The sequence below is a fragment of the Drosophila novamexicana genome, unplaced genomic scaffold (genome assembly GCF_003285875.2).
Source record: "Drosophila novamexicana strain 15010-1031.04,08,12 unplaced genomic scaffold, DnovRS2.1 tig00001062-arrow-arrow-pilon, whole genome shotgun sequence".
NCBI lineage: Eukaryota > Metazoa > Arthropoda > Insecta > Diptera > Drosophilidae > Drosophila > Drosophila novamexicana.
The window spans coordinates 621,680-645,300 of NW_020824838.1; the positions used below are offsets into that span (position 1 = coordinate 621,680).

The window sequence follows — 23,621 nt, forward strand, 5'->3', positions numbered from 1 at the left end:
CGATTGCCAAAACCCAACTCTATTGCTTCTTTTTTATTCGCGGCACCTAAACTAAACAATTAACGGGTTTCGTTTAAGAATAAATAAAAAATAATAAAAAATAAATTAAATAGATTCATCGCAAACTGCTATCGGTAGAAAACACTAATCGATAAGCTTTAGGCAGAAACTATCGCAGGCGATTCCCTCAAATGGAAGTGACGTTGGAGAAGAAACTGCAAGGATTTCAATTGGTAGCGCAGGAAAAGGTGTGTGCAACAACTAATTCAATAGCTAAGAAATAGAAATTGTTGTGTGGCCGCTGTAGTTGCAGGCCATACTATGTTCAATACCGGGCAAAAAGGAGCTCATCTTGGAGCCAGAACTGATTAAGCCGCTGGAACATGTGTGCACAGCCTCCTGGCTTAAGTGAGTGAATTCCTGGGGAGTAAAGGTACAGCTAGATTAACGGAGTACCTCTTCTAGGTTGAAAGGCATCCAGCGCATTTACAAGCATGATGCGAAACAACGTATGCCTCGCGCCGCCGATCTGGTTCATATTTACATGATACGAAGTCTACTTGGCCCATATCAAACGCTGCTGCGTCAGTTGCAGCCGGTGGCTACAAACGAGCCCAGTGAGTCAACGGACTTGGCATTGCGTATGTTTCATATTATTTGTGTGCCCACCTGCTATGCATATTTTCATGCCCTGCTGGAACAGGCGGGATTGTGGGGTGTAGTCCAGCTGCATCATTATAACTGGGATTTCATATACCTTGATCAAGGTGTGCTCAGTCTGGAGCTACCTAATGTGAGTACGAGTTGGCAAGACTTTGGGTTTATGTTAATGCACCTACCATAAATTCCAAATTGTGACTAACAGCATATTTAATCTCTGCATCGCTCTCTTCCCTTAACGCTCGTTGACACAGCTCTACGAAGGTCTCTATTTGCAAGGCAATAGCTCTGTGCTGCCTGCTGTGGCAACGAGCCTTCGGCTGCTGCAAATGATTTGCGGAAAGCCTACTGTGACGATCACATTCGGCAACCACTCGGCGCAACTGCTGCAGTTAATGAAGGCTCTCGGAAAGGTACCGCAGGCCCAAAATCCACCAGACTTTGGTGCCTGGCTAATTATTGACAGAGATAAGGACTATACCTCGACATTGCTAACACCTGCAATTTATGCCGGTCTTCTGTTGGAGGTGTTTCAGCTGCGCGCTGGCGAAATTATCATAGACAACGCCAATAACAAGATACGCAATCAAAAGGTGCAACTTCTCCAAGGCAAAACTGGACCTCCTCCAAACACAGGCAAGCCCAGTTGCATACGCCTGAACTCTGATTGTGATGAGATTTATGGCGATAATCGTTATAAACATTTCGCGCAGGCAAGCAGCTTGGTACGCGCCCAGGTGAAAGCTTTGGGTTTGGAGCTGCAGAAACTTAACGACATGCAGCTAGAGGAAATGCATGACTACGTGGCACGCAAGCTGCCCAAACTCACGGAACTGAAGGCTAAAGTGTTGCGACACCTAAATGCTTCTGAGATTGTCATACAAATGCTGGGCAATTTTCGCCGGCTTCAAACTCTTGAAGAGGACATCCTAAACAACGTATCACGCAAGCGTTTACTCACCGAGATCGATGAGCTGCTGACCACGGACGGACAACGTTTTAATACGCTACGCCTGCTCTGCTTGCTGCACTTGTGCGCAGGCGTTGCGCCCGAGGAACTGCAGAGCTTTGCCCGCAATTATTGCAACATGTTTGGGCATTGGGAGCTGTGCGTGTTTCAGCAGCTGGCACAGGCCGGCTTGTTGCCGGCGCTGGTTCCAGAGCGCAAATCATCTGCCAAGCTGTTGTCCAATTTGCCGCTGCCCAAATTCCAGCAAACCGAATTTCAGGCCAATGCTAATCGCCTCAAGTTGTTGACATCCTGCGCAGATGTGGAGCAACCTGCTTGTGGCAGCTCTAGTGGCCATCCTGCTATAAAATCTTGCCCCAGCTTTGTGTTCAATGGTATGTACATACCGCTGGCGGCGCAGCTTTGCTCCATACTTCTCAATGTCAACAGCGCCGAGCAGTTGGCCGCCAAGTTGGCAATGATCGAGGGTCTGCAGCTGCATGTGGGCGCAGAGACAAATACGCCCAAAGCCTATGCGGCGCAGTTGAAAATGGCGTCAACAGAGACAGCCGACGTTTTTCCGCTGCGACTGCGCAACTTGTTTGTGTTTGTGGTGGGCGGCGCTAATTATGCTGAGATTGCAGCCTGTGATTTTGTGGCCAAATTGACGGGTGCCCAAATAACTGTTGCTTCAGATACACTACTAGCGGGAAGCGATCTTATCGCTGCTGCCTTCAACAGCTGAGTATACATCAATCAAATTTGACATGTTTATATTTTTGTAATAAAACGTTAATTTTAAAATTGCACTAATTTCCCTGTGGGAAATTATTCGGGATGTCGATAAGCAAGACTATAGTTTCACTAAGGTCTGACCACATGTGCTATAAGTGTACCAAATGGTACCCTATTTGTTTAACAGTCCACTGGATCTGTTTTACTTTATATTTTTATAATCGGTTTCAAATATTTTATGATGTTATTCATCCATATTTGGTACGTTTTTGTAGTTACTGGTACAAAACGCAAAAAGTGTGACCATGTTTTTTCCAATGGATAAGACATTTTGTATTTCAGTTAACGGACGTTTATACAAAACGGTGCTTGGCTATATTTATTTTGATTTAATGCGCTACCGATTGCCTCCCGTCATGCCGGGCACACGATACAGAAACCCGCCATCATCATCGTAATAGGCATCTTCTACGCGATATGTGGCTCCTTGACGGTATAATTTGCGTGGTATAACAATGCGATCCTTCACTTTGCTCATCTCATATTTACGCTGGTCCGCAACGCTGATCACAATTTCGGTGCTTTCGAATTTTTGCACAAAACTAGGCAACACACCCGTACCGCTTGGATTGGGCAAGTTTTGTTCCAGATGTTGTTGTTGCTGTGGCACCAGCTGCGAGTCCTTCAACTCCTGCAAGCGCATTTTTCGCTTGTTTTTAACCTTGTCCAGTAAGTAGGTTTCATCCTCAGTCGCCGAAGGAACCATGCCCTGCTCATCTGGTCGCTGGGCAGGCATTCCTGTTGCCAGCTGCTTGTTGCCTTCATAGCCCAGTAAGGCACGAAACTCGGTTCTTTGGGGTACGGGTAGTTCCGGTCGCGTTGGCCACTGCTCTGGCGTTAACTGTTTCAGGTCTCGTCTCTGGCGCTGTACAAACTTTTGCAGGTGATGCAAAAGCTCTGGAGGTACACCCGCGCATTTTCCAGCGTGCAATTCGGTCCAGTTTTGCATGACGCTGGCATCGTGGGAGCGTATGCGTTCCACACTACTTGGCCGCCACTTGGAACGTAACACCTTCTGTACAATTCCCGGTGTTGCCGGAAAACTCTCAGCCAGTCGCGCAACGCTCCATTCGTCCGGATCTCGTTCGTGCAGCAGACGCATTTGCTCCTTTTCCGCGTACAGCAACAAATTTGGCAATTTGGCATTGCGAAAATATTTGTGCTTGATCATGAACTGGCGTACACGATCGCGTTGCTGTTGCTGTTGGGCCTCGTGTTGGCGATCTGTTTGATGGACGAACATAAAATCCGATTCCATGTCGGCATAATCTTCACTCGCGTCGGCACTCTTTTGCTGCAAATCCTGCAGTTGATAGCCCATGCCAGGATTGGCACGGCGGGGAACTCGAGCCAGAAGTCCCCACTGTGCCGTGTGCAGGCTCCTTATGATGAGGCGTGCACTCATTTTAACGTTATTGAAGTTCCGTTTTTACCGCAAGCTATTATGGTAAGACAGAAAGAACAGCGGTATTCCTGCAATTGAAATAGTTGCGATTTGCCTGAAGTTATCGATTAACAGCTGCCATTTTTCTACCCGATTGACCGATAGCCGGCTTCGTGTTTTAGGTATTTTTTAATGCTTCGACGAACAACGCGTTATTTTGCAAAACTTTTTAGACTTGTTTACGATCGCTTAAGTACGTTTAAAATCTTAAAAATAAACAAAAAGGAGCATGTCTACATCGAATAACGAAGGCGGTGCGGGCAATTTAATGGACGAATTCGAGGAAGCTTTTCAGGCCTGTTTGCTGTCGCTAACAAAACAGGAACCCAACTCTGGCACCAATAAGGAGGAAATCGAGCTGGATGTGCAAAAAACAACAAATCGTTTTATTGATGTGGCACGCCAAATGGAGGCATTCTTTCTGCAAAAACGATTTCTTGTTTCCACTCTGAAACCCTATATGCTCATAAAGGATGAGAATCAAGATCTCAGCATTGAGATACAACGCAAAGAAGCGTTGCTGCAAAAACACTATAATCGTCTGGAAGAGTGGAAGGCCTGTCTGTCGGACATACAGCAAGGACACAATCGCCCGACGCCGCCCATGATGCCAGGGCCATGCCCTGCTGGCATGCAGCCTATGGGCGGCCCCGGACCGCGACCTGGCTTAATGAGCGGCATGCCACCGGGCGGAATGCCGTCCGTAGGTCAACTGCCCGCAGGACAACAGCATTTACTGCAGGCGCAGCAAATGCAGCAGCTGCGCATGATGGGCAAACTGCCGCCCAAGTGATTATCTATTATAGCATGTAATATAAAGCATAAGTTATACAAGTTTTAATAAACGAAAACCTTATATATAAACAAGGATGTTGTCTTTTGACTACGGAATCTTGAATACACTGCGTTCATCGGATGTAATAGATATATGCACAGTTGAAGATTTGTAGTTTTATCAAGAATATTTTACAATTGAGTTAAGTTTGCATAAAGAGACAGTCGGATAGGTCGGCTGTTGATACTGTAATACGGGAATAGAGTGGGAGATGTCTCTTCGAGTTAAATATAGAATAAGTGCCCCCTGTAAGGTTTCTTTTGTTTATATCATACCAAAAATACGTATGTGTCGTATTCGTATTCGTATTCTGTGCCATTTATTGTTTGTTATTTTGCTGTGTGTGTAGTTAAATTTTGTAGACCTTAGTAAAGATCGCGTTTAATAGCTATTATATCTATGTATATATAACTCATTATATGTTTGCACGCTAATGTGTGTTTGTGTGAGTGTGTATTGGTATCGATATCTAATATAATTCTAAATGTATTAGGACAGTTTTAAACTTAATTCAGAGATAGAAACTATATAAACTTATGCTTGGGCTATATTCATGAATGTGTGAAAACAAAGCTATTTGTTTTGTTCCCAATGAAAAAAAGCGTCAATTAACTAACATCGAATTGAAAAAAAAAAAACACATGTAATGTTGAATGAGGCAACACGCTATGTAATCGCAATCCCAATTCTACCTCTCTCTAGCGTGAGTCGCTGTGTGCGCATATGATGGACTTCTTATACATAAATAGATCCGATCTAGTCAATCTCGTATACCTTGTCCGCCTCAAAGCCGGGCGGATTGGCATTGGGGGGCGCAACAGCTCCACCAGGTGCCTGTCCGGTGCCTTGATTGTAGCCCGCCGCTGATGGGTTTTGATTGGCATAAAGCAAGGGATTCATGTACAAGCCGCTGGGATGCACAATGTGCGTGTGCAGCTGCAGCAGATCCTTGTACATAGTGGGATCCCCATTGTTCATTTCATTGTATAATTGCTGCAGATAGCTGGGCACCAGTTGTATGACCTGATTCTGTGTTAGCTCCGGATGATCTTTCGATATTTTCATGTTGAGCAACTGCAAAAGAATATCCGAACGGAAACCAAAGATCTTGTTAGACGTAACGCTGCCAGAGGCATTGCCAAACTGACTGGCCATCTGTGCGCCGAAGGCGTTGCGATCATAACTCATGTACTGAGACGCCTGCACAGCGCGCGTCTTCTCTGCCTCGTATTCAGCCCAGGCAGATTTGCGCTCCTCCTCAGTTAGATTCTCGTGCTCCTCCTGCTCCAGCAGCGAATCATGCTCGTGGTATTTGAATATCAGCTTTTCATGCTCCGTCAACAGTTCGGCAAACAGCCGATCCTTGGGCAGAAGCGGCATCTCGCGCTCAACTGTCGGCTTGAGCTCATATGTGTACAGTTCCATTAGATCGGTTTGATTGTAATGCCTAGAGATCTGTTGCTCATCGATAACACGCTTGGCCGTTGCCTGTTTGGCCACCTGACGCTCATAAACCTTTTGCTCCATGGTGCCCATGGCAATGAGTCGATAGATGTAACATGGTTTCACCTGACCAAAGCGGTAGACACGAAAGATGCTCTGCGTATCGTGCGAGGGATTCCACGACACATCAAAGATGACCACACGATTAGCGGCCACAAGGTTTATGCCCAAGCCACCAGCGCGTGTCGAGATAAGAAAGAGTCGGGCCCGTAAATTACTGGCGTTATTGAATTTCTTGCACATGGATTCACGCTGCTCCACGCTGCAGGAGCCATCCAAGCGGAAGTAATCCTCGCCGGGTGTCCAGCAGCCCTTGAAGTTGCCCACGTCACCTGCGGTATGGACAAAAAAGAAAACATTACGAAAATACATAACATATATGAATATTATTTAATGGAAATAATAATTTTTGGCGCGCTGCTTTTAACATTTGGATGAAGCACAGTGAGACTCACCTTCAAATTCATAGCCCTTGGTATTGCTATCCACCAAAGAGAGAAAATGCTCGATGACATCCAAGGACTGTAGGGATTGCGAGAAGACAAGCAATTTGTCACCAATGGCCTCGCACTGTTGCAGTAAGCGGAGCAGGATTAGCAGCTTGGGGGAATGATTAACATTGTTCAGCTCCCTCTCCTCAACGAAGGGCTTCCACCATTCAGAGGGATCATCCTTCTGCGCAGATGCACCGCCTCCCATTAGCTCCACATCCGAATCGCTGTCCACCAATCCAGAGCGTACACCGTTGCGCGTCTTGCGACTCTTTCCTTTACTGCCGCCTGCGGCATCTGTATTGACAAGGGTCAAACTGGCGTCCGACTTAAACGATTCAGCACTGTCCGATGAATTGGAAACAGCTTCCTCCTCCTCGGAATCATCACATATAAAACCTTCCATTTCATCGGAATCATCGTTGCTCAGCAAACGTTTTGCAATAACATTGTCGCTGTTCACGCGCAGATTCATTGGATGTGTCCAGATGCGACGCAAGTCCTGAAAGTCTTGAAAAAGTCGTGCACCCTTGCCGCAAATATCAGAGCTACCCTGGTCCCGATGCGTAGTCATATAATAACCATATAGCTGCTGCTGTAGCTCAGAAAGTGTCGTATAAACGACATATTCATGCTTTGGAGGCAAATACGGCGCCAGCACTGAGTAATCCCGACGCTGTATGCAGCCCTCGAGCAGCTTGTGAAGAATGTGCGAGCGATGCTTCATCAGACGCAAGTCACGCTCCGTAGAGTCCGTGTATTGGCCATTGCTAATCGGATTGACAAAGCGATTCATATACTCTTTATATGTGCCCAATAAATTTGGCTTCACAAACTGAATCATACAATAGTCTAAGTAAAAAAAAAAATAAAAATAGATTAATATTTAATTTTGTTGTTGATATTACTATGATGATATTTGGTTAAGGCATCCCTCAGACGCAATTGCAATGAGCAACAACAGATTGCAAACAGTTTGAGGAGATTTATTTTAGTAAAGGTCTAAAGGCAATATTATCTTCGACTTTCTTTAAATGATTGTCAAGCTTGAGTGTGACTTTAATCAAATGTCATTATTGCATAAAATCAAGTGTCATTGTGGCATTTACTTACATTCTTTGAGATTATTTTGGAGCGGCGTGCCAGTGAGTACTATGCGACGCTTGGTGCGCATACGTGTGACCGCCTTGCTAATGGATGTCTTCTCGTTCTTCAGCAGATGACCCTCATCGCAGACAACCAGATCTGGGCCTGGCTCGACAAGTGCATGCTGCAGCTGCTCGCGCTGCTTCTTACGCAAGCCCTTAGCCTTTTCATTGGCCAAAATGCGATACATATCGTAGCCCAATATGCAGACGCCGCCCTCTTCGTACCATTCGTTCAGCTTGAAGATGCGCGTCGGTTTGTCCTTGTAGCGTGAAATGTCATAGACCTCAATGTCGCGACGATGGGCAAATGCCATCCAGTGAACAAACTCGCGAGCCCAGTTATTTACGGTGCTCAGTGGCGAGATGACCAGCACACGCTCCACGCCGGTGCGCCGAGTGTTTGTGAGCAGCGTGTGAGATAGCGTGACCACTTGCAGCGTCTTGCCCAGGCCCATGCAATGAGCTAGTATACAGCCGGAGCCGGGCTTTTGTTCGCTTTCCTTGAGCGTCTCGAAGCATGCATCCCACATGAACTTAACGCCCGCCACCTGATGAGGCTTTAGCTTCTTAAGCAGACCCTTGTCTACCTGGAGCAGCGCCTTCTTTGAATCCTCGTCAAAGTCTAGTATCAATTCACTTATTTCAATGCTTTCCGACTTCTCAAATATGCGATTGTAGAGCTTTTGACGCTCCTCGATACGTTTGCGGCGATCCTCTTCCTCTTTGGCTGCCTCCTTGGTGGTCATATCCAAATCTTTAGTCTTGATTATTTTGCGTATATGCTTGCGCTTGTTCTTGTTCTTCTCGTCGTCGCCGTCATCGCTATCGCCACTGGAATTCTTTTTAATGCGTCGTCGTTTCTTTTTTTTCTTGTCCTCGGGCTCAAAATCAGATGACTCCTGTGCGGAGCCGGCATCCTTCTTGCTTCCAAAAGTGCGCCGCTTCCGTTGTGGCATCACCTCACTGGCGCTGCTCTGGGCATCCTCAGCCTCGCTATCAGAGTTCTCTTGCTTTTCCTGTTCCGATTCCGCTGGCTCATCAGCTGCCTTGTAATCGGAGTCATTATCGCTGCCAGTTTTATCGCGCCGATTGCGCTTCGAGGTGCTCGCCTGCTCCAGTTCCGAATCAGTGCTCATCTTGCGCTTTGACTGCACTTGCTTAGCAGCTACTTCGTGCCCTGCTACTGCTGCCGATGCTGTGGGCAGCTTTAGACGCTTTAGGCGCACTACGCAACGACGTAGCTTTTTTGTGGGCTCCTCGTTTGTCGCGCTGTCGCTGTCAATTAGCAGCTTTGAGAGTAAACTCTGTTTAATTGGCTGCTTCTTGGGGCGTCCTTTGCTTTGCTCCGACGTTGAGGAGCTTAGGCGTGAATTGCGTTTGGTTTTTTGCACAACAATCTCTTCTTCGTCAGTTGACTCCTCGTCGTCGCTGAGTTCGATAATGGAAACGTTTTTGTTGCGACTTTTGCGCGGTGGCAGTACAGAGGCTGGCCTTAAATTTGTTTTTGCCTTAACGTTAACGTTAACGTTGGCGGCGTTTCTTGTGGACCTGGTGCCGGAGCTGCTGTTATTGTTCTTGTTGTTTGGCTGTGCCAGCAGTTTCTCCAGCGGCACAATACTTATTTTGAATGCTGGCTTGTCGTCTGTAACAGTTTGATCGTCCGAGCCGACCGCTTCGTTTAGTGAATTGATTTCTGCAGTTGTAGCTGTTGCGTTTCCGTTAATGCCATTACTTTTGCTGCCTGTTTTGTTCGCTTCAATAGTTGTTTTTGTTGAGTTCTCGTTGTCATTGTTGCTTGTGTCTGGTTGCTCCGTTTTTATACTTTTGACATTTTGCTCGCCGCTGTTGCCGCTTTTGTTGCTGCTATTGTTGCTGTCGTCGCCGTCCAGTGGATTGATCAAAGTTGCAACAAATGTCTCCCGAGGGTCCGACTTTTCCTCTCCCATAGGTAACAGCGTGTAGGAGCTTCTTTGCGCCGCGTCTCAATTTCGAACAAAGCTAAAACGTTTAACAAAAAAAGTAAATACAACAAATTTAATACATTTTGTTTGTTGCAATTTTCATCATTTTAGTTCAATTTGCTGATCTGCTGTTCGACGCGCGTTTGCTTTCGGCTTTTTTGTTGCACCCTGCTTCTTCTTTCACAATTGTGCTTTTTTTTTTGCGAATGCTCTAGTTGTGCCTTTATGTGGCTCGATTGGTTGCGGACTTTAAACAAACTATTTGTTTGCAAAAGGGAAATGCACGCATACTGTTTAATTATAACCGATCGACATTTAAACGATTTTAAATGGTTAATTTTTCAACATTCCACCGCCGCGCTTTTTGGCACAGACGCGCTCAGTACCGCACACACACACACATGTATATACACATACATGCAAATGCGCCACTCACCTATTGCGATTTTTCACTTGCTTTTTGCATTTCGCACTGCACTTGCAGTGTACTCACTGCTTATTTATAAATTATTTATGAATAAATTTATTAAATCAAAATGAATTACATATATTTAAAATAAAACAACAGCATCGCACTGCCAACGCCGCCGCTAAAAATTTTATTTGCTGGTATACACAGCACACAAGCACACAGATGTTGATAATGGCAAGGGCAACTCTAGCGCCGACACTAGAGGTGAGTAATATTCGTATAACTGTTATTTATCACCCTGTGACTTGACATCTGAGGGATCACAGTTTACAAAAATTAAACGGCTGATTGGGAAAAAACGAAATGTTATTTTTAGCGAATTATTGTACAAATTAAAATATGGGTTAGCCGGATCTAACAGATAATGTAGTCTACCAGTCACATTGTTGTCACTGTAATTTAAAACTAGAATATTGCTTATATTTACTTCATTTCGATAGTTTTTGCGGACATGACTAAGTAAACTATAAGCTACTAATAAGGTTTATATTTGCTAGTTTAGGGGGCAACAAATGTTGCTTAAATTAAAATTTAGTTTTAATTTACTTAATTGAATTTGCATGTAGTCAGCTGTTTTTCGTATAGCGTTGCCATACCTTAATTTAAATGTTAGGCGCTGCCAACACGTGCCGAAAATACGAAGCAAAGAAAAACACCAAAAAATGCAGAGAAAACATGCTACCAGCCGAAGAAGCAAAAGCAATAAAAAAGAGGAAAACAAGCAGCAAATATGTTTGATATAACGAGGCAGCGGAAGAGACAAAAATTATAAATTAGTGTAGAGAAAAAATTTGCCCAGTGTGCGAAGAGAAGCAAAGCTGCATTCATTAATTGAGTAAAAACGACAAAAACCTCAAGTAGCTATGAGCAATAACAACAGCAACAATATCAGCAGCAGCAGCATGCCATACCCGGAATCCGAGGAAGAGGAGGAGGAGCTCAGCGGGTCTTACAACATCAATGACAATGGGGGCCAGTTAAGCGACTGCAGTAGCAGCAACAGCAGCGCCACCAGCAGTAGTGGAAAAACGGCAAGCAGCTCTAGCAGCAACTCCAGCGATGAGGACGATGACGACGACGATGAAGAGGACGCCACGGACCAGGACACGCGCACCGATTCTGAATCGGATGATGGCACCACCACGCAATCCGATGAGCTCGAACTAGCTCAGCTCAGCGAGCGGCACATATTTCGATTGCCCCGCGGCCTCTGCGAGAATGCAAGCGTCTTCCATGAATTCTTTTCCGTGGAGACCTGGCAAATGCTGCCCAACAATATGCAGGCGCAACTGCAGCCGTTGCTGCCTAGCTATGCAGCTCTGCTGGGGCCTTCTCAGGCGGCAGCGGAACAGCAGCGCACGCTGCTGCAGCTCTTCAATGGCGGACTGCAGCGCTTTGGGCAGTCGCCACTGCTGCGATTGCAGCGCCAGTTGGAGGAGGGCAGTCTGCGGCCGGATGTTTTGCAGCTGCGTCTGAGCATTGAGCGTTCGCAGCGACGTGAGCGTCGCTTCCAACAAGCCGAACGTCTCAGTCGCTTGGCCAAGGAGCTGTTTCTATCCCGCGAGCAAATGCTGCAGCAGGTATATACAATGGCGCCGCCGCCAGATGGTGACACATTCAAGGCGCAGCCCTGCCCACGTAAACGAAAAACGCCGACACTTCACAGAGAGAACAAATTCTGTGTGGATCGTGCACGCAAACGCTACTGCCAGGAGCTCGTGCAGCTGGCACGCGACCTGCAGCTGCAGCCCGGCGACATCAGTGCCGACGAGCAGGACGAGGAGGCTGCACAGATCGCCATAATTGACGAGGAGCGACAGCTGAAAACGGAAACAATTTCGCGTCCATCAAATGCGGCGGACAAAAAATGCATTTACAGTACCTTCTTCAAGCGCCGGCCAGGCCTGGATGATGAACAGGTGCTGCGGAGGATGCAGTCAGATAAGATACAGCCGCTCAACGAGAAAAACTTTAAGAAATACCTACGCGACTACAAGCGTCGGAAACTGCAGCAACCGGTGAGTAAAGCATTTTACCAGCTGTCGCGAATTAGATATGGGTGCGTGTCACGATTTTCAAATGCGAGTAGCGTAATCCAAGAAGAGGCACGACTTAACTGCAAATGCAGCAAACAAGAGATATATGAGATATTAAAAACGATGGTCAAAAAATTGCTATTGTTTTCTTTAGTGTGATTCTATTCAAATACGAATCAATGCCTACTTTAAGCGATTAGTTTTTTTGTATTTATTTAAAAGAGTTAACAGATTTCGAATAATATTACTAATTCAAAATTCGAATTCGACTCCCAGCATTTCTAAGATTTTAAGTGGTTCCAGTTTACAGTTAGCGCTTTTCTTATTCTGCAAAATTAACTCAAAGTAATAATCATTATTATTTTACGAGGCAATTTGAGCGCAATCCACTTATATCGATTGAAATTTTTAATATTTTTGCACTCAACTGTTAGCGTTTAAATGAAATATTAATCAAATATATCGGCAGGATATTCAATCCTGGCTTTCTGCTCGCTGAAAACGAAATATTGCACAACCCTTAGCCGCTGCTTAAGAGCCTTTTGTTTATATAAAATATGATATAATTACGTTCATAATTACTAGAATCAATAGAAAATATCATGAGAGTAAAACAAATCTATTTGGTTTCAGCAATTGCCGGACTTTGACACCGCTGATATACGACTGCGTGATATTTGCACACGCGCCCAGTTTGTGGGCAGCTTTAAGCCAGGACGCAAGCCGAAGGCACTAACAGCGCGTTTCAATCAGCAGGTCAATGAGCCGCCTGCCCTGGTGCCCATTGGTGGCAAGGCCAAGCAAGCGGAGCAGGCCGCCGAATTGCTCACCGATGATCCGCAGCATCTGTACGGCCGCGCTGCCCTCGAGCCCGACGAGGAGGAGCTACAGCAGGAATTGCACGAGGAGCAGACGGAGCAGACAATGCAACAAATGTCGAAGACATTTGCGACTGCAGCTGCAGTTGGCCTCGCACAACAGTTGCCCAAACTGGAGCCCATTGCGTCGCGTACTTTGTTCAGCAGCTCGCCCCGGGCATTGGTCAAAGCTGGCGCTCATATCACCGGTAGCCCCACAAGGGATGCAGCAACAACTGGCACGCCACGTGCACACACCTGTTATTTTTCACTGTTGCGCGACTTGTTTGTGTCCACGCCACAGCATCGTTTGACCTACCAGGAGCTGCAGTCGCAACTGCACAAGTGGCGCACGGAAAGCTGTACTGGTGGAGCACCGGACTGGCTTCGCCAGTTGCCCAACGATTGGACGCAGCTGCTGCAATCGGCTGTTAACTTCTTGTCCGGTGACTTTGTCACGCTGCCGGCGGAATATGTGCCCTACATTGAGCATAAGACCCAGCTAAACATTTATCAGTGGATTGGCGCTGGCCGAGACTCGGATGCGCGTCTGCAAACGATCTGCCAATTTTGGCTGCAGCGACGCAAGGAAGACACAACTGTGCAACAGTTTCCGCAACAGATGCAGGCACCGCAACAATTAAGTCCCGTTGCGGTGCTGGATGTGACGCCCACACCACCTCCACGCTGTCCCACCAGCTGGGCGGTACGTGTGGCCACGCAAGCGGAGATGCTGGAATTTCAGCGGCAGGAGCGCCTGCGCTTCGAGCAGCCGCATCGTCCCTTCACATATCGCATGCACGGCTATGAGAGCGTTGTGGGTCCGGTCAAGGGCATCTATACGCAGAGTTTGGCCTTAAATAAGGCACGCGGACATGCCGTCATGGTGGACGACAGGCCGCCATATGTGACCATATTGACGCTGGTGCGTGATGCCACCGCACGGCTGCCGAATGGCGAGGGCACTCGCTCAGAAATATCCGAGCTGTTGAAATGTTCGCAGTTTATCAATCGCCAGGCGGCAGAGAACGTGCTGCAAACGATTGTGAGCGGCGCGCTAGATCGCATGCATGGTGGCCTGGATCCATGTGTCCGCTATGATGCGCGCCGAAAGATCTGGATCTATTTGCATCGCAATCGCAGCGAGGCGGACTTTGAGCGTATGCATCGCCAGAACCAAACTATGGTCAAGCAGAAACAGCAGCAGCGGAAACACACTAAGCCAAAGAAGGATGACGCAATGGACACGGCACAGGAGCTGCCCGCATTGGTAACAGCTACTGCAACAACACCAGCAACAGCAACGGGCACAACAAGTGCTCAATCACCTGCCGTAGGTGCTGTGCTGATCAAAAAGCAGCATCAGCAATCAACGCTGCCGTTGCAGGTGAAATGTCCGCCGGTCCCGCCCCTCAAGTATCATATACCGCCGAGTGGCACGCCCGCCGGGCATGTTACTGCAACGAGCGGTGCAGTGCCGACCCAGCAGCTAGCGACTGCACAGAAATCTCTGCTTAAGGCCACGCAGCGTAGCGGCGTTGTGACCCTACTTGAAAGATCGCCCACAGCGCCAGGCGCTGGCACCGTGCAGCTACTGAAAACATCGCCCAAAATGCCGCAGCAGCAGCAGCAGGCGGGTCTTAACTGCAGTCCCACGCGCAATACTACGCCCATACTGGTGTCTACGCCCAGCGGCCTGCAAACAGTGCATGTGGCCGCCACGCCCAACAAAAAGCTGGCCATCAAAAAGCCCATTGTCATCAATACGCCCGCACAGACGCCAGCACCGGGCGCAGCAGCAGCTGGTAGCTTCATTGTGCCATTGGAACAGCAGAAACAGCAGCAGCACCAGCCGAATAAAGCATCGCCCGCGCGCCCCCAAATGCCCAAGAATATTATACGCCTGATGCCCGCCGGTGGAGCAGGCTCAGTTGGCAGCAAGCCGTCAATTGTGCAGTTGCCAGCCAGTCCGGCTGCAGCCAAGCCCACGGCGTCTGTCCAAATACTTGGACCTCGAATGCTTGCACAGACCACAGTGCGTCCGTTGCAGCAAAAGATTGGCGCTGTCTCCATTGTCAGCAATAAGCCGACAAGCACGGGCAGCGGCAGTCCAATTGCCAATGCCACAGCCAGCGGCACGGGTACCATTGTCAAGATGTCGCCCCAGGCATTTGCCACGCTGCAGCAGCAGCAGCTGAAGCAGAAAGCCGCAATTGCTGCACAAACTCAACAGCAGCAGCAGCAGCAGCAGCAGCAACAGCAACAGCCTCAACCACAGCAGCGAATACTCGTGGGTAAGTGCATAACGTATGCCCATTTCTAAAAAACACCTGATACTCAAAATGTAATGCGCTATGGGGTAATATATAAAACAGTTCGTCCTGACTGCAGACTGAAGCTTCTACTGAAGTTACTTCATGTCCTCACAGAACCATCATGTTGGCTTGAAACTCATATCTAAAGGTCTTTGTGCGAATGCGTTTAAAGTATCAGCTAGGAATTTTTCATAAAACGATGCTCATATTTTCCGCTCTGATTTTCTATTTGCAGGTAACACGGCAATTTCGTCGAACAAAAACATTGTGTTCCAGGCGCTGCCAAAGGCGGCACCCAAAATACTCAGTACCATGGCCGGGCAGGCCAAGCCGCTGGCCACCGCGAATCTCTCGCCGCAGCAGCAGCGCATTGTATTGCAGAGCTTCAAGCAACCGGTGGCGACAGCAGCTGGTGCCTCGCAGACAACAACGCGAATCATACGCACGACCCCTGCGGCAGCAACAACATCCGGTGGCACGGCCACAACAACACAAGGCGGTCACATATTGACGTTGGAGAGCCTGCTGCAAAAACAGAACGCTGGGAAGCTCATACAGCTGGCCACAAGCACAGCCGGTGGCAATGTCATTACGCTGGCGCCCAGTGGCCAAGCCCAACAGCAACAGCAGCAAGTGACCACGACCAAGCAGCTTCCGACAACGGCGCGCATTGTGACAGCCGGAACTATGGTGCCGAAGATCATTGGCAAGACAACAGTTGTGCCCGGCAAACCGCTGCTGCTGCATGCCAAAACTCTTAAACTGGGCGGCAATACAGGGGTCAGTACACAAACACCCACAGCCACAACGCTGACGAGCGGCGCCATGAAGACGGCGCAAAACATTGTAATTGGCGGGCAGACGGTGAAGCTACAGGGAGCGGTAAGCACGTGGAATTGTAATCGTCAAGAAGCATCTATAACAACATATACCCATTGCAGACCATTCCATCGCGCAATGCGTCAGGCGCACCTATGCAGACGGTCATCATGGGCAACCAATTGTTGCGCCTCGCCACTAGCAGCAGCGCCAGCGTGAACAACACCGCAACCAGCAGCAATAGCCTGGCCAGCACGTCCAGCGGCATTGCGAGTGCGCCCAAAACGTTGCTTATTGGCGCTGGTACGGGACAAACGCTGCGTCTGGGCAAAAATGTGCTGCTCGCTGCCAGCAGTGGCAGTGGCAATGTGAGCACCACAACAACAATGGCAACGACCAATGCAACACCCGCCAACAATCTTGTATTTGCTGTTCAAAACAACGGAGGCCAGTTGTTCTTTACGCCCGGACTGCAAGGCGTCAATCTAAAGCCGTTGTCCAGCTTGAAAGTGATACCCATGGCCACGGCGACAACAGCCGTTGGCGCAGGCAGCGGCGTCAAACTGAGTAATGTGACGACGGCAACTGTTGATGCGGTGGCTGGCAAAACATTAAACACCAAACTGTTACCCGCAGCTGTGCTGAAGACGGCGAGCGGGGGGCAGGGAAATTAAGTGGAGCACACATATGGCAGAGGCTTGTTAAAACTATGTTGTTTTCATATTCAGTTGTTTGGATTTAACCATTATCATTTATATATATCTATATATAGTAGTTTACATATGTAATTTACGATTTTTAAGCAAAAAGTTGAACACAAATTTTGCTTCGTATAATAATATGAGAATTGAAAAGTTGGGCAATGCACAACTTCATTAAACCTATTATGTTTATTTGGAAGAAAAAGACCTACACAGCTGTACATTAATATAATAACAGACAGACAAAAATATCTATAATAAAAGTTCAGCAGCTGCTTTAATTTAGCAACATACTTTTCTCGAACACTGTATCGCATCAACGACGCAGCCGCAACACAAAATAATGAAGCCTATGTTTTCTAGGAAATTATCTGCTAATGAAGTATACAAAATTAAGAAAAACTAAATGAACTATTGAATATAAACAATGACATGACAATGGCTATGTATGAGTGTGCGTGTGTGTTTAGTATCCAGTTATGGCCGTTCTTTCAGCTGCTTGAGGAGCTTACGAACATCGCTTATTCATCAGAATGGCGCCTTATTGTGCTGTTTTAGATGTCGGTTAAGTTTAATTTTTAAATCGAATGTTCTGCCGCAAATACTACATTCGCACAGTGACTTGATGTGGCGCGGGTTGCTGGAATGTTGGCTCCTGTTGGTATCATCTTGTATGGTATTTGTTGTACTTGCTGAAGTCTCATTGTTAGAACTTTGTTCCAAAAAGTCTGATTGACCGATGCTTGATGCAACAATTGGCGGTAGCTGTTCCAGTTCGATTGCCGATTCCGGTACAGTTGGCTGTTCTTCGGGCGGCTTTCGGTGTGTAGTCAGCACATGCATTTGCAGCTCATTGGCATCGTCAAATGTGCACTCGCAGAAGGCGCACTGTATCAAATCAGTTTGTGTTGTGGTGGACGTTTCTATTGTTTGCATTGATCCCAGCTTGCGCGCCAATTCTTCCTCATGCTCTGCGGTAAAATATGCAATCAATGATTAACCTTTGAATATAATCAGCCAGGAAATTAATTGAATACACTTACCCTCAATATGTCGATTGAGATGAGCTTGCAGCTGCCGGTGCTTCATAGCTGATGGTTAAAAAACAAAATATGACACTAATAGGGAACGAAATAGTTAATTGCATACAACTTACTCTTGCCACAGAAATCACATTTGGAGCGCGTATGCACCGCTAGCTTATGCTCTTTAAGCGTATCTTTGGAGTTACAGAAGAAGCCACAGATGGGGCATTTGAGATGCTTTTGTAGTTTGTGCCATTTCATGTGAAACCTCAGACGTGATTCGTGTGCATTGGAAAACTTTTTGCCGCATATATGGCACTCGCAATCCTTGAGCATATGTATACGACTCATGTGCTCGTTGTGCTGTTCCTTGCTGACTGAAGCATGTCCGCATAGCTTGCAATAGACGCCAGGCTCCTCGATTGGCGCTGGTAGCGTGACCAATGCTTCGCCGTTATCATCATCTTCATAGGTGAATTTAATAATATCATCATCGTCATATTGACTTTCATTCGGCTGAGGCGATCGCTCGAACAGGGTGGAGCTAAAGCCATTTGCAGCGGCTAGCTCCTCAGGCTTTACTTGTGCAAAGGTGGCCTCCTCGTGCAGATTATTAACCAAAGGCGTTGCTGGCTGATATTGTGTCTCTGGTGGCACACGAGCCGTGTGCTCCTCCTTGATAGGTACATGTGGTATATCGAGGGGAGCACAGACGCGCCTGCTGCCATCCTCTTCGCTGCCCTCCTCTTCGTCTGTGTCGAGATAAATGAAGCCACAATATTTCTCCGCCTCACCTGGCGGATCTATTTCCTTTTTAATCACAACCCCATTGTGCGCACGCTTGCAGTCAAGCTCATCAAACTGTTCCTGTGTCTCCAGGCAGCTGCGCTTAAAGTTCAGCACTTTTTCAAACTCACCAATGCACGCAATGCACATGTACTGAGGCCGCCCGTCGTTTCTGTCCACCTGTAATAGGAGTTCATTTCAAATTGTTGCCTAACAAACTATATTCACAGCTACTTCAAGTTTCCAGGCTTTCATTTGCTCCACTATTTCCTGCATGTTGCCATTGAAAATGTCGCCGGTGCCGTTTGTAAATATCGGCTGTATGATTGCATGGTTAGATATGAAATATATGCCGCATGCTCGGCACGGCTCAATAACGTCATCATCCCCGAAAGTATTTAGATCTGTGCAATCCATGCCGATTCAGCTGTTTTCTGGTCAACTGCATACAGTTAGGTCATTAATACGAGTCCAAAAAATCTACCAAAGTAAATGCACAACGCTTCGTTTATTGTATATAATATGACAGTTTGCTGTATGCTCAAAAATATCACAAATTCAGATCCATAAAATAATACCAACTTTAAGAAATACTACAATTTATTGAAATGGTCAAAAAGTATAAAAAATCATAATACATCCATCTATGTTTTATTTAATGGTATAACATAAAATTATAAAATTATTAACTTAATACAATACAATATAATATATGCACACACAAAATTATCAAAATTAATCAATTCGCACGTTTGTATTAAAATACCGCACAATAACTTTGCTTGCACCATTTTGAGTAGAATTGAGTTGGCAGCGCAACATCATTTAGATGTTGCCAGCCCTAGCTAAATGCATGAAAGAAAATAAGTAGGAATCATCACGCAGTTAACTATTTTGGGGTGTTGAAGCCGAACAAACAATTTGCAAACCATTTGGCTTGCGAGTGAAGCGACTTTATTATGAATTTAACGGAGCAGAATCCGTATGGCAATGGCCTGCTCTATGCTGGCTTTAACCAGGACCAAGGTATGTACATCTACTTTGTTTGTTGTTTACATATTCATGAGCACGAAGCTTCAACGTGCAATAAACATACTATATATGAATGTATGCAATGATCTACTTATCTTATTACGCCGCAGGATGTTTTGCTTGTGCCACGGACACCGGGTTTAGGGTGTACAACTGCGATCCGCTTAAAGAGAAGGAACGCCAATACTTTCCTGAAGGTGAGTCTGTGTGTGTGGGTCTTTAGTCAAATGGACTAAAATAGCTTGTAGCAAATATTTTAGATTGGCTTTATTTTTAATGGATTTTAAACCAAATATTTCTATATCTTTTTGCTTACTTTTCACGTGAGAAGATATTTTCTTCTCTTTCGTACAAGTTGGTGCTGAATCGAAATCTTTAAATTCCTGCATAATCTTGATTTTATAGTTGTGGCATCCACCAAGTAAATGAGCAATATGTTCGGCTTTTGATTTTCGCAAACTTGTTTCAACGAATATTTTACTTTACAATTTCAAACAATTTTTGAATTATTTTTCAATCTGATTTTAATGGGCTCAAATAGGAAACAACAATGTCACATTTATATAACAATAAGCTGCGTCTATAACAACAACTAGCTTTTTCCACAGTTGATTAACAATTTTCATTGTATTTTCGCTTTTGCAGGTGGCCTCAGCCATGTTGAAATGCTCTTTCGCTGCAATTATCTGGCGCTTGTTGGTGGCGGTATTCGGCCCCTGTATCCGCCCAACAAGGTGATTGTCTGGGATGATCTCAAGAAATCACCGGCCATAACTCTGGATTTTAATCAACCTGTGCGCGCTGTACGCCTGAGACGGGATCGGATTGTCGTTGTGCTGGAGGGCATCATTAAAGTGTATACATTTACACAGCAGCCACAGCAGCTGCATGTGTTTGAAACTAGCTCCAATCCCAATGGCTTGTGCGTCTTGTGTCCGCACAGCAATAAAAGCCTACTCGCATTCCCAGGTCGACGTACCGGTCATGTACAAATCGTTGATCTTGCCAATACAGAGCGTGCCCCATTGGAGGTGATTGCGCATGAGGCGGCCATCAGTTGCATTGCATTAAACTTGCAGGGCACTCGCTTGGCCACCGCCGGCGAGAAAGGTACCCTTATACGCATTTTCGATACGGAGAATGGCAAAAAGGTATCAGAGCTGCGGCGCGGTAGTAATCATGCAAACATATTTTGCATCAATTTTAATCATCAGTCCACAATGATTGTTGTGGCGTCCGATCATGGAACCATACACGTCTTTAATTTGGAGGACAACAAGGCGCGCGAATCATCGCTTCCGATTATACCCAAGTATTTCTCAAGTCAATGGAGTTTTGTTAAATTTTCCATACCGCAGGGACCTCGCTGTATTTGTGCCTTTGGTGCCGAATCCAATTCGGTTGTGGGTAAGTCCATTAAAACTAAAAAACAACTTGTTAACTATCAAATACCTCTTTACCTCTTTAAGCTATTTGTGCGGATGGACACTACTACAAATTCCTATTCAATAACAAAGGCGAATGCAGTCGGGATGTGTGCACGCAGTTCCTTGAGCTGCAGGATGACGAAACATAAAGTCGAACAATTACTGTGTGGCACCTATATAAGCATATTAATATACATACATGAAATTCGTGTTACACAATTTAATATTTAAGCATGCTTTAAACCTACCTTACAAGGCGAAGTTCACATAAAACTGTAGTTAACAATTGTAAATGTTACACAATTAATTCGACTTGCCGTTCTTCCAGCTGGGATCGCTTGAATTTAGAGCTGCTCTATTACTCAAATTTGCGGAACGTCGCTCGAATTGCATTCTATATCTTATAGACTTGACAATTGCAATACTGAATACAGTAAAAGAGTTCAAATTTTCGTATTTGTTATTCAATATATTATTACGAGACGTGTTGTAATGCTCGAATTTTTAAGTATGTGGAACATGGATCGAATGGCATATTAAATTAAAAACGTCTGAGTGCTGCAATACTCAATGCAGTAAGTGAAAGACTACTCTATAATATACATTTTGTTAGTTCTGGTTTTCACACAGATTCAGTTTTTTGTAATAGGCATACATGCCAATCTTCAATGGAGAATCGTACTCTACAGGACTAAAGTGCCCTTTTACAAGATGTGCGGCTCATTGAAAACACCATTTTAATCGGCAAACGGTTGCTAAAAAGGATTCCGCCCGAAAGTTATAAGTCGCATTACCTGTAATAGCATGCTTGTAAGTTTTCGATTAGGTACAACTGAATCCGATTAGCATATATTTAAAATGCAATTATTTTATGGAAGTGTGCGCGATAACTATCCCAAACAATGCGCAGATGTCAACGCGGAAAAGCTCAAGAATATCATCTTTGATCTTGGATCTTGGATCCATCAGCCCCTGTCTGTGGGACGAAGTACTGTACTGGCAAGGATCTGTGCAAGAATAACAAGTAAGAGTGCTCTAGTCGGGAGCGCCCGACTACGAAATATCCTAAACTCAGCGTCGAGCCACCGTTACAAGCGATCCTGCTTTCTTCTATACTATACATACAGAAAACACAGGAACGCTCGCCAGCTGCGGCTGTTCTTCTTCCCCCACACTATGGTGATTAATTTCGGTTTATATAGTTCGATTACTTTGATTTTTAGGTCTTAAATATGGCACGGAAGAGTTTGTAATTTGCAATGCGAATGACTTTGCCTCTTAACTGGAGCTTGATACCATTTTTGGGGCGAATGGAAGATAACCGTATAGAGAAATATGATTGATCTGTGTATATCTACATAATCTACTATGTTTGTATCTGTAGCATTTCAAGATTCAATGAAGATAGGAGGATTTATCGATGAGTTCATATACACCCCTTTCCTCCAGGCTATTTCTTTAAGTTATATCGTGGTTTCCACGCGCCAGTAATATAGGCAGAGTATTTTTAAATTAGTCTTAGGAGAAGCTCATTAGAAGTCCTTCATTCCAAATTTGGTGGCTCTTAAACTGATTTAAATATAGATTTCACCGATTTGTCATGCTAGTTGGCTTAGTCATAGCCATATACAAAAGCTTGCTATTATCCTTTATGATATCAAGGGAATTTTAGCTCCGTTGATTATTGCCATCGTCCACAATGACATTCCCGTGATATTCCACGTTCACATCAACTCGTCAGTTGTTGCCGAACTTACATCAAATAATTGTAATTGATATGCCTAACTGTTTCCACTGTAGCTAATCGAAAACTTATAAACGTGTTATTGCAGGCAATGTGAAATATAGCTTTCGGGCAGAGTCCTTTTTGGCAATCGTCTTCTGGCTAAAATGGATTCTGCAATGACAGGCACATCTTTTAAAAAGGCACTTTAGTCCTATAGAGTGGGATTCTGGATTGATGATTGGCACATATGCTTATTATAAAGAATCTGCGTGAATACCAGAACTAACACAATTCGCAACTTCCTGTATTGATCAAACTTTCACTTATTAAACAAATAAAACAGCACTAACTGAGATTTTTGATCCCGACACTTAACTAATTAGTTTTACAGCCCGCCACAGTGGTCAGTTCGGACTAGATCGAGTACTCTGGTTTTCTCATAACTTTGGATGTATCTAAAATAGTAGAATATTTCCGATCCGTATATATGCAATATATATATATATATATATCTAAGAAACCATGGCTAGGTAATTCGAGATTAATATATGAAAAAGGACGGAGCTGTCGAAATGATATGATGTATAATTAAGATTAAATTTAAACTTAAATATATTGTGTAACAAATGTTATTTAAAC

The 23,621-nt window shown here is 45.5% G+C and overlaps 7 protein-coding genes and 1 long non-coding RNA gene across 10 annotated transcripts; 4 read left to right on the forward strand and 4 right to left on the reverse strand.

The window, feature by feature from the left end:
* The first annotated feature begins 152 nt into the window (after positions 1–152).
* On the forward strand, positions 153–2,419 carry LOC115766174 (vacuolar protein sorting-associated protein 33B). The gene is made up of 4 exons (XM_030710017.1): positions 153–248; positions 308–408; positions 466–793; positions 915–2,419. Exons 1-4 carry the CDS (start codon positions 192–194, stop codon positions 2,352–2,354), a joined length of 1,926 nt encoding a protein of 641 aa, XP_030565877.1. The 5' UTR covers positions 153–191; the 3' UTR covers positions 2,355–2,419.
* A 74-nt stretch (positions 2,420–2,493) lies between these two features.
* On the reverse strand, positions 2,494–3,877 carry LOC115766175 (neugrin). The gene has a single exon (XM_030710018.1). The coding sequence runs from the start codon at positions 3,807–3,809 to the stop codon at positions 2,742–2,744; it is 1,068 nt and encodes a 355-aa protein (XP_030565878.1). The 5' UTR covers positions 3,810–3,877; the 3' UTR covers positions 2,494–2,741.
* A 124-nt stretch (positions 3,878–4,001) lies between these two features.
* Positions 4,002–4,701, forward strand: LOC115766176 (mediator of RNA polymerase II transcription subunit 28). The gene has a single exon (XM_030710019.1). The coding sequence runs from the start codon at positions 4,078–4,080 to the stop codon at positions 4,639–4,641; it is 564 nt and encodes a 187-aa protein (XP_030565879.1). The 5' UTR covers positions 4,002–4,077; the 3' UTR covers positions 4,642–4,701.
* Positions 4,702–4,977: 276 nt separating this feature from the next.
* LOC115766179 (transcriptional regulator ATRX homolog) lies at positions 4,978–10,372 on the reverse strand. The gene is made up of 4 exons (XM_030710021.1): positions 10,223–10,372; positions 7,791–9,823; positions 6,642–7,529; positions 4,978–6,518 (listed from the first exon to the last, which is right to left on the reverse strand). The coding sequence occupies exons 2-4, from the start codon at positions 9,769–9,771 to the stop codon at positions 5,440–5,442; spliced, it is 3,948 nt and encodes a 1,315-aa protein (XP_030565881.1). The 5' UTR covers positions 9,772–9,823; positions 10,223–10,372; the 3' UTR covers positions 4,978–5,439.
* A 192-nt stretch (positions 10,373–10,564) lies between these two features.
* LOC115766177 (nuclear factor related to kappa-B-binding protein) lies at positions 10,565–16,978 on the forward strand. The gene is made up of 4 exons (XM_030710020.1): positions 10,565–12,276; positions 12,928–15,445; positions 15,702–16,348; positions 16,408–16,978. Exons 1-4 carry the CDS (start codon positions 11,122–11,124, stop codon positions 16,957–16,959), a joined length of 4,872 nt encoding a protein of 1,623 aa, XP_030565880.1. The 5' UTR covers positions 10,565–11,121; the 3' UTR covers positions 16,960–16,978.
* On the reverse strand, positions 12,006–12,319 carry LOC115766181. 2 transcript variants are annotated; one of them, XR_004018189.1, is made up of 3 exons: positions 12,245–12,319; positions 12,141–12,180; positions 12,006–12,078 (listed from the first exon to the last, which is right to left on the reverse strand). It is a non-coding gene; the product is annotated as an uncharacterized LOC115766181 (long non-coding RNA). The 2 variants fall into 2 exon arrangements; XR_004018190.1 differs by having other exon boundaries at positions 12,241–12,318.
* Positions 16,979–16,987: 9 nt separating the features above from the next.
* Positions 16,988–19,337, reverse strand: LOC115766180 (zinc finger protein 62 homolog). The gene is made up of 4 exons (XM_030710022.1): positions 19,032–19,337; positions 18,143–18,977; positions 18,030–18,077; positions 16,988–17,957 (listed from the first exon to the last, which is right to left on the reverse strand). The coding sequence occupies exons 1-4, from the start codon at positions 19,212–19,214 to the stop codon at positions 17,515–17,517; spliced, it is 1,509 nt and encodes a 502-aa protein (XP_030565882.1). The 5' UTR covers positions 19,215–19,337; the 3' UTR covers positions 16,988–17,514.
* A 238-nt stretch (positions 19,338–19,575) lies between these two features.
* On the forward strand, positions 19,576–23,337 carry LOC115766127 (WD repeat domain phosphoinositide-interacting protein 3). Of its 2 annotated transcripts, XM_030709949.1 has the most exons (7): positions 19,576–19,823; positions 19,940–20,026; positions 20,475–21,236; positions 21,299–21,831; positions 21,887–22,066; positions 22,135–22,280; positions 23,089–23,337. In XM_030709949.1, exons 1-4 carry the CDS (start codon positions 19,757–19,759, stop codon positions 21,403–21,405), a joined length of 1,023 nt encoding a protein of 340 aa, XP_030565809.1. In that variant the 5' UTR covers positions 19,576–19,756; the 3' UTR covers positions 21,406–21,831; positions 21,887–22,066; positions 22,135–22,280; positions 23,089–23,337. The 2 variants fall into 2 exon arrangements, with proteins under 2 accessions (XP_030565809.1, XP_030565810.1); XM_030709950.1 differs by lacking the exon at positions 22,135–22,280.
* Positions 23,338–23,621: the final 284 nt, after the last annotated feature.